General features: G+C 49.3%; 1 protein-coding gene across 2 annotated transcripts in view; it reads left to right on the top strand.

Annotated features, from left to right (window-relative positions):
* The window catches only part of LOC144761119 (carboxypeptidase M-like), a 160,861-nt gene that overhangs the window by 78,969 nt on the left and 69,534 nt on the right, over positions 1 to 12,358 (top strand). For both annotated transcript variants that reach the window (XM_078646577.1, XM_078646575.1), the window contains exons 4-5: positions 9,642 to 9,814; positions 9,926 to 10,110. In XM_078646577.1, coding sequence (XP_078502703.1) covers positions 9,642 to 9,814; positions 9,926 to 10,110 — 358 coding nt within the window. The remainder of the gene's footprint in view (positions 1 to 9,641; positions 9,815 to 9,925; positions 10,111 to 12,358) is intronic.

Below are 12,358 nucleotides of genomic sequence, written 5' to 3'. Positions count from 1 at the left end.
GTAAATAAGAGGTGTTGTAGTTGGTTCCACATGTATACATGAGTCTGTACGTCTGTCCGAGTCTGGACTATGACATGCCCGGTGATATCAAGCTGTGTAAATAAGAGATGTTGTAGTTGGTTCCACATGTATACGTGAGTCTGTACGTCTGTCTGAGTCTGGACTAGGACATGCCCGGTGATTGCAGGCTGTGTAAATAAGAGATGTTGTAGTTGGTTCCACATGTACTCGTGAGTCTGTACGTCTGTCCGAGCCCCCCTCTGGACTAGGACATGCCCGGTGATATCAGGCTGTGTAAATAAGAGGTGTTGTAGTCGGTTCCACATGTATACATGAGTTTGTACGTCTGTCCGAGCACCCCTCTGGACTAGGACATGCCCGGTGATTTCAGGCTGTGTAAATAAGAGATGTTGTAGTTGGTTCCACATGTATACGTGAGTCTGTACGTCTGTCCGAGCCCCCTCTGGACTAGGACATGCCCGGTGATTTCAGGCTGTGTAAATAAGAGATGTTGTAGTTGGTTCCACATGTATACGTGAGTCTGTACGTCTGTCCGAGCACCCCTCTGGACTAGGACATGCCCGGTGATATCAGGCTGTGTAAATAAGAGGTGTTGTAGTTGGTTCCACATGTATACATGAGTCTGTACGTCTGTCCGAGTCTGGACTAGGACATGCCCGGTGATTTCAGGCTGTGTAAATAAGAGATGTTGTAGTTGGTTCCACATGTACTCGTGAGTCTGTACGTCTGTCCGAGCACCCCTCTGGACTAGGACATGCCCGGTGATTTCAGGCTGTGTAAATAAGAGGTGTTGTAGTCGGTTCCACATGTATACGTGAGTCTGTACGTCTGTCCGAGCCCCCCTCTGGACTAGGACATGCCCGGTGATTTCAGGCTGTGTAAATAAGAGGTGTTGTAGTTGGTTCCACATGTATACGTGAGTCTGTACGTCTGTCCGAGCCCCCTCTGGACTAGGACATGCCCGGTGATATCAGGCTGTGTAAATAAGAGGTGTTGTAGTTGGTTCCACATGTATACATGAGTCTGTACGTCGGTCCGAGCCCCCCTCTGGACTAGGACATGCCCGGTGATTTCAGGCTGTGTAAATAAGAGATGTTGTAGTTGGTTCCACATGTATACATGAGTCTGTACGTCTGTCCGAGTCTGGACTAGGACATGCCCGGTGATTTCAGGCTGTGTAAATAAGAGGTGTTGTAGTTGGTTCCACATGTACTCGTGAGTCTGTACGTCTGTCCGAGCCCCCCTCTGGACTAGGACATGCCCGGTGATATCAGGCTGTGTAAATAAGACATGTTGTAGTTGGTTCCACATGTATACGGGAGTCTGTACGTCTGTCCGAGCACCCCTCTGGACTAGGACATGCCCAGTGATATCAGGCTGTGTAAATAAGAGATGTTGTAGTTGGTTCCACATGTATACGTGAGTCTGTACGTCTGTCCGAGCACCCCTCTGGACTATGACATGCCCGGTGATATCAGGCTGTGTAAATATGAGATGTTGTAGTTGGTTCCACATGTATACGTGAGTCTGTACGTCTGTCCGAGCCCCCCTCTGGACTAGGACATGCCCGGTGATTTCAGGCTGTGTAAATAAGAGGTGTTGTAGTTGGTTCCACATGTATACATGAGTCTGTACGTCTGTCCGAGCACCCCTCTGGACTAGGACATACCCGGTGATTGCAGGCTGTGTAAATAAGAGGTGTTGTAGTTGGTTCCACATGTATACATGAGTCTGTACGTCTGTCCGAGCACCCCTCTGGACTAGGACATACCCGGTGATTGCAGGCTGTGTAAATAAGAGATGTTGTAGTTGGTTCCACATGTATACGTGAGTCTTTACGTCTGTCCGAGTCTGGACTAGGACATGCCCGGTGATTTCAGGCTGTGTAAATAAGAGATGTTGTAGTTGGTTCCACATGTATACATGAGTCTGTACGTCTGTCCGAGTCTGGACTAGGACATGCCCGGTGATTTCAGGCTGTGTAAATAAGAGATGTTGTAGTTGGTTCCACATGTATACATGAGTCTGTACGTCTGTCCGAGTCTGGACTAGGACATGCCCGGTGATTTCAGGCTGTGTAAATAAGAGATGTTGTAGTTGGTTCCACATGTATACATGAGTCTGTACGTCTGTCCGAGTCTGGACTAGGACATGCCCGGTGATTTCAGGCTGTGTAAATAAGAGGTGTTGTAGTCGGTTCCACATGTATACATGAGTCTGTACGTCTGTCCGAGCCCCCCTCTGGACTAGGACATGCCCGGTGATTTCAGGCTGTGTAAATAAGAGATGTTGTAGTTGGTTCCACATGTATACGTGAGTCTGTACGTCTGTCCGAGCACCCCTCTGGACTAGGACATGTCCGGTGATTTCAGGCTGTGTAAATAAGAGATGTTGTAGTCGGTTCCACATGTATACATGAGTCTGTACGTCTGTCCGAGCCCCCCTCTGGACTAGGACATGCCCGGTGATTTCAGGCTGTGTAAATAAGAGATGTTGTAGTTGGTTCCACATGTATACGTGAGTCTGTACGTCTGTCCGAGCACCCCTCTGGACTAGGACATGTCCGGTGATTTCAGGCTGTGTAAATAAGAGATGTTGTAGTTGGTTCCACATGTACTCGTGAGTCTGTACATCTGTCCGAGCCCCCCTCTGGACTAGGACATGCCCGGTGATTTCAGGCTGTGTAAATAAGAGGTGTTGTAGTTGGTTCCACATGTATACGTGAGTCTGTACGTCTGTCCGAGCCCCCCTCTGGACTAGGACATGCCCGGTGATTTCAGGCTGTGTAAATAAGAGGTGTTGTAGTTGGTTCCACATGTACTCGTGAGTCTGTACGTCTGTCCGAGCCCCCCTCTGGACTAGGACATGCCCGGTGATATCAGGCTGTGTAAATAAGAGGTGTTGTAGTTGGTTCCACATGTATACATGAGTCTGTACGTCTGTCCGAGCACCCCTCTGGACTAGGACATGCCCGGTGATATCAGGCTGTGTAAATAAGAGGTGTTGTAGTTGGTTCCACATGTATACGTGAGTCTGTACGTCTGTCCGAGCCCCCCTCTGGACTAGGACATGCCCGGTGATTGCAGGCTGTGTAAATAAGAGGTGTTGTAGTTGGTTCCACATGTACTCGTGAGTCTGTACGTCTGTCCGAGCCCCCCTCTGGACTAGGACATGCCCGGTGATATCAGGCTGTGTAAATAAGAGGTGTTGTAGTTGGTTCCACATGTATACATGAGTCTGTACGTCTGTCCGAGCACCCCTCTGGACTAGGACATGCCCGGTGATATCAGGCTGTGTAAATAAGAGATGTTGTAGTTGGTTCCACATGTATACATGAGTCTGTACGTCTGTCCGAGTCTGGACTAGGACATGCCCGGTGATTTCAGGCTGTGTAAATAAGAGATGTTGTAGTTGGTTCCACATGTATACATGAGTCTGTACGTCTGTCCGAGCACCCCTCTGGACTAGGACATGCCCGGTGATATCAGGCTGTGTAAATAAGAGATGTTGTAGTTGGTTCCACATGTATACATGAGTCTGTACGTCTGTCCGAGCACCCCTCTGGACTGGGACATGTCCGGTGATTTCAGGCTGTGTAAATAAGAGGTGTTGTAGTCGGTTCCACATGTATACATGAGTCTGTACGTCTGTCCGAGCACCCCTCTGGACTAGGACATGCCCGGTGATATCAGGCTGTGTAAATAAGAGATGTTGTAGTCGGTTCCACATGTATACATGAGTCTGTACGTCTGTCCGAGCCCCCCTCTGGACTAGGACATGCCCGGTGATTTCAGGCTGTGTAAATAAGACATGTTGTAGTTGGTTCCACATGTATACATGAGTCTGTACGCCTGTCCGAGCCCCCCTCTGGACTAGGACATGCCCGGTGATTTCAGGCTGTGTAAATAAGACATGTTGTAGTTGGTTCCACATGTATACGTGAGTCTGTACGTCTGTCCGAGTCTGGACTAGGACATGCCCGGTGATTTCAGGCTGTGTAAATAAGAGGTGTTGTAGTTGGTTCCACATGTATACGTGAGTCTGTACGTCTGTCCGAGCACCCCTCTGGACTAGGACATGCCCGGTGATTTCAGGCTGTGTAAATAAGAGGTGTTGTAGTTGGTTCCACATGTATACGTGAGTCTGTACGTCTGTCCGAGCACCCCTCTGGACTAGGACATGCCCGGTGATTTCAGGCTGTGTAAATAAGAGGTGTTGTAGTTGGTTCCACATGTATACATGAGTCTGTACGTCTGTCCGAGCCCCCCTCTGGACTAGGACATACCCGGTGATTTCAGGCTGTGTAAATAAGAGGTGTTGTAGTTGGTTCCACATGTATACGTGAGTCTGTACGTCTGTCCGAGTCTGGACTAGGACATGCCCGGTGATTGCAGGCTGTGTAAATAAGAGGTGTTGTAGTTGGTTCCACATGTACTCGTGAGTCTGTACGTCTGTCCGAGCACCCCTCTGGATTAGGACATGCCCGGTGATTTCAGGCTGTGTAAATAAGAGGTGTTGTAGTTGGTTCCACATGTATACATGAGTCTGTACGTCTGTCCGAGCACCCCTCTGGACTAGGACATGCCCGGTGATTTCAGGCTGTGTAAATAAGAGGTGTTGTAGTTGGTTCCACATGTATACGTGAGTCTGTACGTCTGTCCGAGCACCCCTCTGGACTAGGACATGCCCGGTGATTTCAGGCTGTGTAAATAAGAGGTGTTGTAGTTGGTTCCACATGTATACATGAGTCTGTACGTCTGTCCGAGCACCCCTCTGGACTAGGACATGCCCGGTGATTTCAGGCTGTGTAAATAAGAGATGTTGTAGTCGGTTCCACATGTATACATGAGTCTGTACGTCTGTCCGAGCCCCCCTCTGGACTAGGACATGCCCGGTGATTTCAGGCTGTGTAAATAAGACATGTTGTAGTTGGTTCCACATGTATACATGAGTCTGTACATCGGTCCGAGCCCCCCTCTGGACTATGACATGCCCGGTGATATCAGGCTGTGTAAATAAGAGGTGTTGTAGTTGGTTCCACATGTACTCGTGAGTCTGTACGTCTGTCCGAGCACCCCTCTGGACTAGGACATGCCCGGTGATTTCAGGCTGTGTAAATAAGAGGTGTTGTAGTTGGTTCCACATGTATACATGAGTCTGTACGTCTGTCCGAGCACCCCTCTGGACTAGGACATACCCGGTGATTGCAGGCTGTGTAAATAAGACATGTTGTAGTTGGTTCCACATGTATACATGAGTCTGTACGTCTGTCCGAGCACCCCTCTGGACTAGGACATGCCCGGTGATTTCAGGCTGTGTAAATAAGAGGTGTTGTAGTTGGTTCCACATGTATACGTGAGTCTGTACGTCTGTCCGAGCACCCCTCTGGACTAGGACATACCCGGTGATATCAGGCTGTGTAAATAAGAGGTGTTGTAGTTGGTTCCACATGTATACATGAGTCTGTACGTCTGTCCGAGTCTGGACTAGGACATGCCCGGTGATTGCAGGCTGTGTAAATAAGAGGTGTTGTAGTTGGTTCCACATGTATACATGAGTCTGTACGTCTGTCAGAGTCTGGACTAGGACATGCCCGGTGATTGCAGGCTGTGTAAATAAGACATGTTGTAGTTGGTTCCACATGTATACATGAGTCTGTACGTCTGTCCGAGCACCCCTCTGGACTGGGACATGTCCGGTGATTTCAGGCTCTGTAAATATGAGATGTTGTAGTTGGTTCCACATGTACTCGTGAGTCTGTACGTCTGTCCGAGCACCCCTCTGGATTAGGACATGCCCGGTGATTTCAGGCTGTGTAAATAAGAGATGTTGTAGTTGGTTTTACATGTATACATGAGTCTGTACGTCTGTCCGAGCACCCCTCTGGACTAGGACATGCCCGGTGATTTCAGGCTGTGTAAATAAGACATGTTGTAGTTGGTTCCACATGTATACGTGAGTCTGTACGTCTGTCCGAGCACCCCTCTGGACTGGGACATGTCCGGTGATTTCAGGCTGTGTAAATAAGAGGTGTTGTAGTCGGTTCCACATGTATACATGAGTCTGTACGTCTGTCCGAGCACCCCTCTGGACTAGGACATACCCGGTGATTGCAGGCTGTGTAAATAAGAGATGTTGTATTTGGTTCCACATGTACTCGTGAGTCTGTACGTCTGTCCGAGCCCCCCTCTGGACTATGACATGCCCGGTGATTGCAGGCTGTGTAAATAAGAGATGTTGTAGTTGGTTCCACATGTACTCGTGAGTCTGTACGTCTGTCCGAGCACCCCTCTGGACTAGGACATGCCCGGTGATTTCAGGCTGTGTAAATAAGAGGTGTTGTAGTTGGTTCCACATGTATACATGAGTCTGTACGTCTGTCCGAGCACCCCTCTGGACTAGGACATACCCGGTGATTGCAGGCTGTGTAAATAAGAGATGTTGTAGTTGGTTCCACATGTACTCGTGAGTCTGTACGTCTGTCCGAGCACCCCTCTGGACTAGGACATGCCCGGTGATTTCAGGCTGTGTAAATAAGAGGTGTTGTAGTTGGTTCCACATGTATACATGAGTCTGTACGTCTGTCCGAGCCCCCCTCTGGACTATGACATGCCCGGTGATTGCAGGCTGTGTAAATAAGAGATGTTGTAGTTGGTTCCACATGTACTCGTGAGTCTGTACGTCTGTCCGAGCACCCCTCTGGACTAGGACATGCCCGGTGATTTCAGGCTGTGTAAATAAGAGGTGTTGTAGTTGGTTCCACATGTATACATGAGTCTGTACGTCTGTCCGAGCACCCCTCTGGACTAGGACATACCCGGTGATTGCAGGCTGTGTAAATAAGACATGTTGTAGTTGGTTCCACATGTATACATGAGTCTGTACGTCTGTCCGAGCCCCCCTCTGGACTAGGACATGCCCGGTGATTTCAGGCTGTGTAAATAAGAGGTGTTGTAGTTGGTTCCACATGTATACATGAGTCTGTACGTCTGTCCGAGCCCCCCTCTGGACTAGGACATGCCCGGTGATATCAGGCTGTGTAAATAGGAGGTGTTGTAGTTGGTTCCACATGTATACGTGAGTCTGTACGTCTGTCCGAGCACCCCTCTGGACTAGGACATACCCGGTGATATCAGGCTGTGTAAATAAGAGGTGTTGTAGTTGGTTCCACATGTATACATGAGTCTGTACGTCTGTCCGAGTCTGGACTAGGACATACCCGGTGATTGCAGGCTGTGTAAATAAGAGGTGTTGTAGTTGGTTCCACATGTATACATGAGTCTGTACGTCTGTCAGAGTCTGGACTAGGACATGCCCGGTGATTGCAGGCTGTGTAAATAAGACATGTTGTAGTTGGTTCCACATGTATACATGAGTCTGTACGTCTGTCCGAGCACCCCTCTGGACTGGGACATGTCCGGTGATTTCAGGCTCTGTAAATATGAGATGTTGTAGTTGGTTCCACATGTACTCGTGAGTCTGTACGTCTGTCCGAGCACCCCTCTGGACTAGGACATGCCCGGTGATTTCAGGCTGTGTAAATAAGACATGTTGTAGTTGGTTCCACATGTATACGTGAGTCTGTACGTCTGTCCGAGCACCCCTCTGGACTGGGACATGTCCGGTGATTTCAGGCTGTGTAAATAAGAGGTGTTGTAGTCGGTTCCACATGTATACATGAGTCTGTACGTCTGTCCGAGCACCCCTCTGGACTAGGACATACCCGGTGATTGCAGGCTGTGTAAATAAGACATGTTGTAGTTGGTTCCACATGTATACATGAGTCTGTACGTCTGTCCGAGCACCCCTCTGGACTATGACATGCCCGGTGATTTCAGGCTGTGTAAATAAGAGATGTTGTAGTTGGTTCCACATGTATACGTGAGTCTGTACGTCTGTCCGAGTCTGGACTAGGACATGCCCGGTGATTTCAGGCTGTGTAAATAAGAGATGTTGTAGTTGGTTCCACATGTACTCGTGAGTCTGTACGTCTGTCCGAGCACCCCTCTGGACTAGGACATGCCCGGTGATTTCAGGCTGTGTAAATAAGAGATGTTGTAGTTGGTTCCACATGTACTCGTGAGTCTGTACGTCTGTCCGAGCACCCCTCTGGACTAGGACATGCCCGGTGATTTCAGGCTGTGTAAATAAGAGGTGTTGTAGTCGGTTCCACATGTATACATGAGTCTGTACGTCTGTCCGAGCACCCCTCTGGACTAGGACATGCCCGGTGATTTCAGGCTGTGTAAATAAGAGGTGTTGTAGTCGGTTCCACATGTATACATGAGTCTGTACGTCTGTCCGAGCACCCCTCTGGACTAGGACATGCCCGGTGATTGCAGGCTGTGTAAATAAGAGGTGTTGTAGTTGGTTCCACATGTATACGTGAGTCTGTACGTCTGTCCGAGTCTGGACTAGGACATGCCCGGTGATTGCAGGCTGTGTAAATAAGAGGTGTTGTAGTTGGTTCCACATGTATACGTGAGTCTGTACGTCTGTCCGAGCCCCCCTCTGGACTAGGACATGCCCGGTGATATCAGGCTGTGTAAATAAGAGATGTTGTAGTTGGTTCCACATGTATACATAGGTCTGTACGTCTGTCCGAGCACCCCTCTGGACTGGGACATGTCCGGTGATTTCAGGCTGTGTAAATAAGAGATGTTGTAGTTGGTTCCACATGTATACATGAGTCTGTACGTCTGTCCGAGCCCCCCTCTGGACTAGGACATGCCCGGTGATTTCAGGCTGTGTAAATAAGAGGTGTTGTAGTTGGTTCCACATGTATACGTGAGTCTGTACGTCTGTCCGAGCCCCCCTCTGGACTAGGACATGCCCGGTGATTTCAGGCTGTGTAAATAAGAGGTGTTGTAGTTGGTTCCACATGTATACATGAGTCTGTACGTCTGTCCGAGCCCCCCTCTGGACTGGGACATGCCCGGTGATATCAGGCTGTGTAAATAAGAGGTGTTGTAGTTGGTTCCACATGTACTCGTGAGTCTGTACGTCTGTCCGAGCACCCCTCTGGATTAGGACATGCCCGGTGATTTCAGGCTGTGTAAATAAGAGGTGTTGTAGTTGGTTCCACATGTATACGTGAGTCTGTACGTCTGTCCGAGCCCCCCTCTGGACTAGGACATGCCCGTGATATCAGGCTGTGTAAATAAGAGGTGTTGTAGTTGGTTCCACATGTATACATGAGTCTGTACGTCTGTCCGAGCACCCCTCTGGACTAGGACATGCCCGGTGATTTCAGGCTGTGTAAATAAGAGGTGTTGTAGTTGGTTCCACATGTACTCGTGAGTCTGTACATCTGTCCGAGCCCCCCTCTGGACTAGGACATGCCCGGTGATATCAGGCTGTGTAAATAAGAGATGTTGTAGTTGGTTCCACATGTACTCGTGAGTCTGTACGTCTGTCCGAGCCCCCCTCTGGACTAGGACATGCCCGGTGATATCAGGCTGTGTAAATAAGAGGTGTTGTAGTTGGTTCCACATGTATACGTGAGTCTGTACGTCTGTCCGAGCCCCCCTCTGGACTAGGACATGCCCGGTGATTTCAGGCTGTGTAAATAAGAGATGTTGTAGTTTGTTCCACAGTGCTCAGACTGTTCCTTTCTGCAGCCCGTTGGCCGGGAGCTCCTGCTTCACCTTGTCCACCACCTTCTGACACACTATGGCCAGGACCCGAACATCACCGCTCTGATAAACAGCACCAGGATCCACGTTCTTCCAGCGATGAACCCCGACGGCTTCAAGGTTGCTGTCCCCGGGGACTGCGATGGGGAGCAAGGCAGGTAAAGCAGATTGCTGTTGAGCGGGGTAGCCTGGCTACATTGGGTTCCTGGAGGGTAGACAAAGCACTGGGGTTCACTCTTCAAAAAGATGTTTGACCTGTTTCTTCACAGGACCAACTTCCATGGTGTGGATCTGAATCGCAACTTCCCAGACTTCTTTACCAAGAACCCAGTGCCCCGCGAGCCTGAAACCCAAGCCGTGATGACGTGGTTCCGCAGTGAGAACTTTGTATTGTCTGCGGTCCTCCACGGAGGAGCAATGGTGGTCGTCTACCCCTACAGCAATGACGAAGGAGGTATGTGGTGTCTTTTGTGTCTTTTGAACTAAAGAGAATACTCAAAGCCCTAAGGAGCATATTTACAAGCCCCTATGGCCCTATGGCCAACATAACGTCACTTTTCTCAGCGCTGTGGTGGCGTTAGGGGCTTTGCCTTATTCATAAAGCGGCGTTAAGCCACTTAACGAGGCTTAACCCCTTATGAACCCCTTGTTAATAAGGCACCCGTTCATGCTATCAGGGGCGGCTCCTTTGCTAAGGCAGAGGAGCGTCGGCCCACCGCTCTTCGAGCAGGAAAAATAAAACTATAATAACAGAGTTATTGTAGTTTTGTTTTTCTCAGGTTCGGGGATGGTTTAGGGCGGGGCGGGCGGGGCTGGAGGCACAGGGGGAGGAGTGGTGTGCACAATCCAAGTGTGCATGACTGCTTGGCAGGCTGTCTTGGCCCGGCCAAACAGCCATGCGCACTTTGTATGTTCCCCACAGGCTGCATTACACAGCCTGGCGGCGAACATGCAAAGGGTCCCAGTCCCCATCTGATCTCCGTTCCACGGCGATCAGACCAATCACAGCCTGCATTGCAGCATTGTGGTTGGCTTAGGGGAGCCAAGCACAACCCTGCATTGCAGCATTTTGATTGGCTGTGGGGAGCCTGGGTGCTTCCTGGTTCCAAGACTCCCAAAGAAACAGAGGAAAAACGCGGACAGCGATATACGTAAAACATTTTATATATTTTATTTTGTCCCGTGCTGTTCCCCCCCCTAACTCTGCCCCTCCACCCTCGCCGCCTGCCAGCCACTACTGGACACTGAATTTATCGGGGTGGGAAACGGGTGTTGTGGTAGACGTTCCACCACAACATCCATTGAAATTTTATCGCTGCTCCATATTTACAAGGGTGGCGTAAATATGGGGCAGCACGGAAATGAAGACCCGGGAAACCTGGTCTTACCCTGGCGTAATGAGGAGAAATGTTTAATTTCCTTTTGTTTTTGCTGTTCCACGAGTGCCGCGTTGTGCAGCAGACATGGAAACAGCAAAACACCATTGATTTCTTATGTGCAGGAAGGTGACCCTTCCTGCACATGATCATTTAAAAAACTGACCTTTTGCAACTTCTATGTGTGATGCATTAAACAGCTCACATAGAAGTTACAAGACGCCATTTAAAGATCATTTATGTGCAGGAACCTGCACCTGCTTCTCTATTCTTAAAACTCTGACGAAAGTGCTGCCGTTCATTCCCTCGGAGCTACATCGGCCCGTCATCATTGCACTAGTGACCGCTCGGTTAGACTATTCCAATGCATTCATTTATACCTTAACCTCAGCACAGGCTCTCTGAACGAGCTTCAGGTCGTGTAAAACGCTGCGGCTAGGCTTATTCTTAACATCCCTCAACACCAGTCCCTTAGGGAAGGTATTCGGGCCTTGCATTGGCTTCCGATCAGGATGCGTATCACCTTTAAGACTCTGAACTCGATATACATAGCTATGTAGGCGCATCCCGTCTCAAAACCTTACTCCATCGGTACACTCCAGGTAGAACCTTGAGATCTTCTACCCAGAATAAACGTGTTTCTCCTAGATTTCGTAAGTCCAAATGGGGTGGCCGCTCATTTTCTTTCGGCCGCTAAGCTCCAGAACTCTTTGCCCCCCTTATTTCCGCGGCGGAGTCACTCGAGTCCTTTAGGAAGTTGTTAAAGACCTGTCTCTTTGCCTCTTCGCTGGTTGGTGATAGTCTCTCTTTCGTCTCGCCCAGCGCCTTGATACCATCTTGTTTTAGTGCGCTATATAAATATTTACCCTATCCTATAAACAGTCTTCCCCTGCAACGCTGTGCGCCTCGCAGACACCTTTGCGCCATTCTGCAAGAGTGTCTCCATGAGCCTAGCATAGGTTTTGTGCTGGAAGGGAAGCCTTCCAGTACAATATACTAAGCTTAGACTCACTTTAAAGCTTTTCCCACTTTGTATGCGTGCTGTACAGTGCAGCACACATGCAGAGTCGGAAAAGGAAGCATTTCTCCTTCCTTGCGGCTACTCTGAAAGGGTGCAGTTTTCTCACGCGAAACCCTGTTTACTTTGTATATCACATTGGGTTCAGCGTCAGAAACCTTGAGTGGTTGCGTGAGGATGCCGATGCTCCTCCCATGTTACGCTCCCTTGGTGCTAAAAAATACAAAGCAGCGCAATGCGCTGCTTTGCATTACTTTCCCGTTATTTCTAGCACTAAACTGTAATCAGCGCCGGTGCAATGTAGTCCT

The sequence above is a fragment of the Lissotriton helveticus genome, chromosome 5_2 (genome assembly GCF_964261635.1).
Source record: "Lissotriton helveticus chromosome 5_2, aLisHel1.1, whole genome shotgun sequence".
NCBI lineage: Eukaryota > Metazoa > Chordata > Amphibia > Caudata > Salamandridae > Lissotriton > Lissotriton helveticus.
The sequence above is the reverse complement of the archived record's forward strand: the minus strand, read 5'-3'. Positions and strand labels throughout refer to the sequence as shown.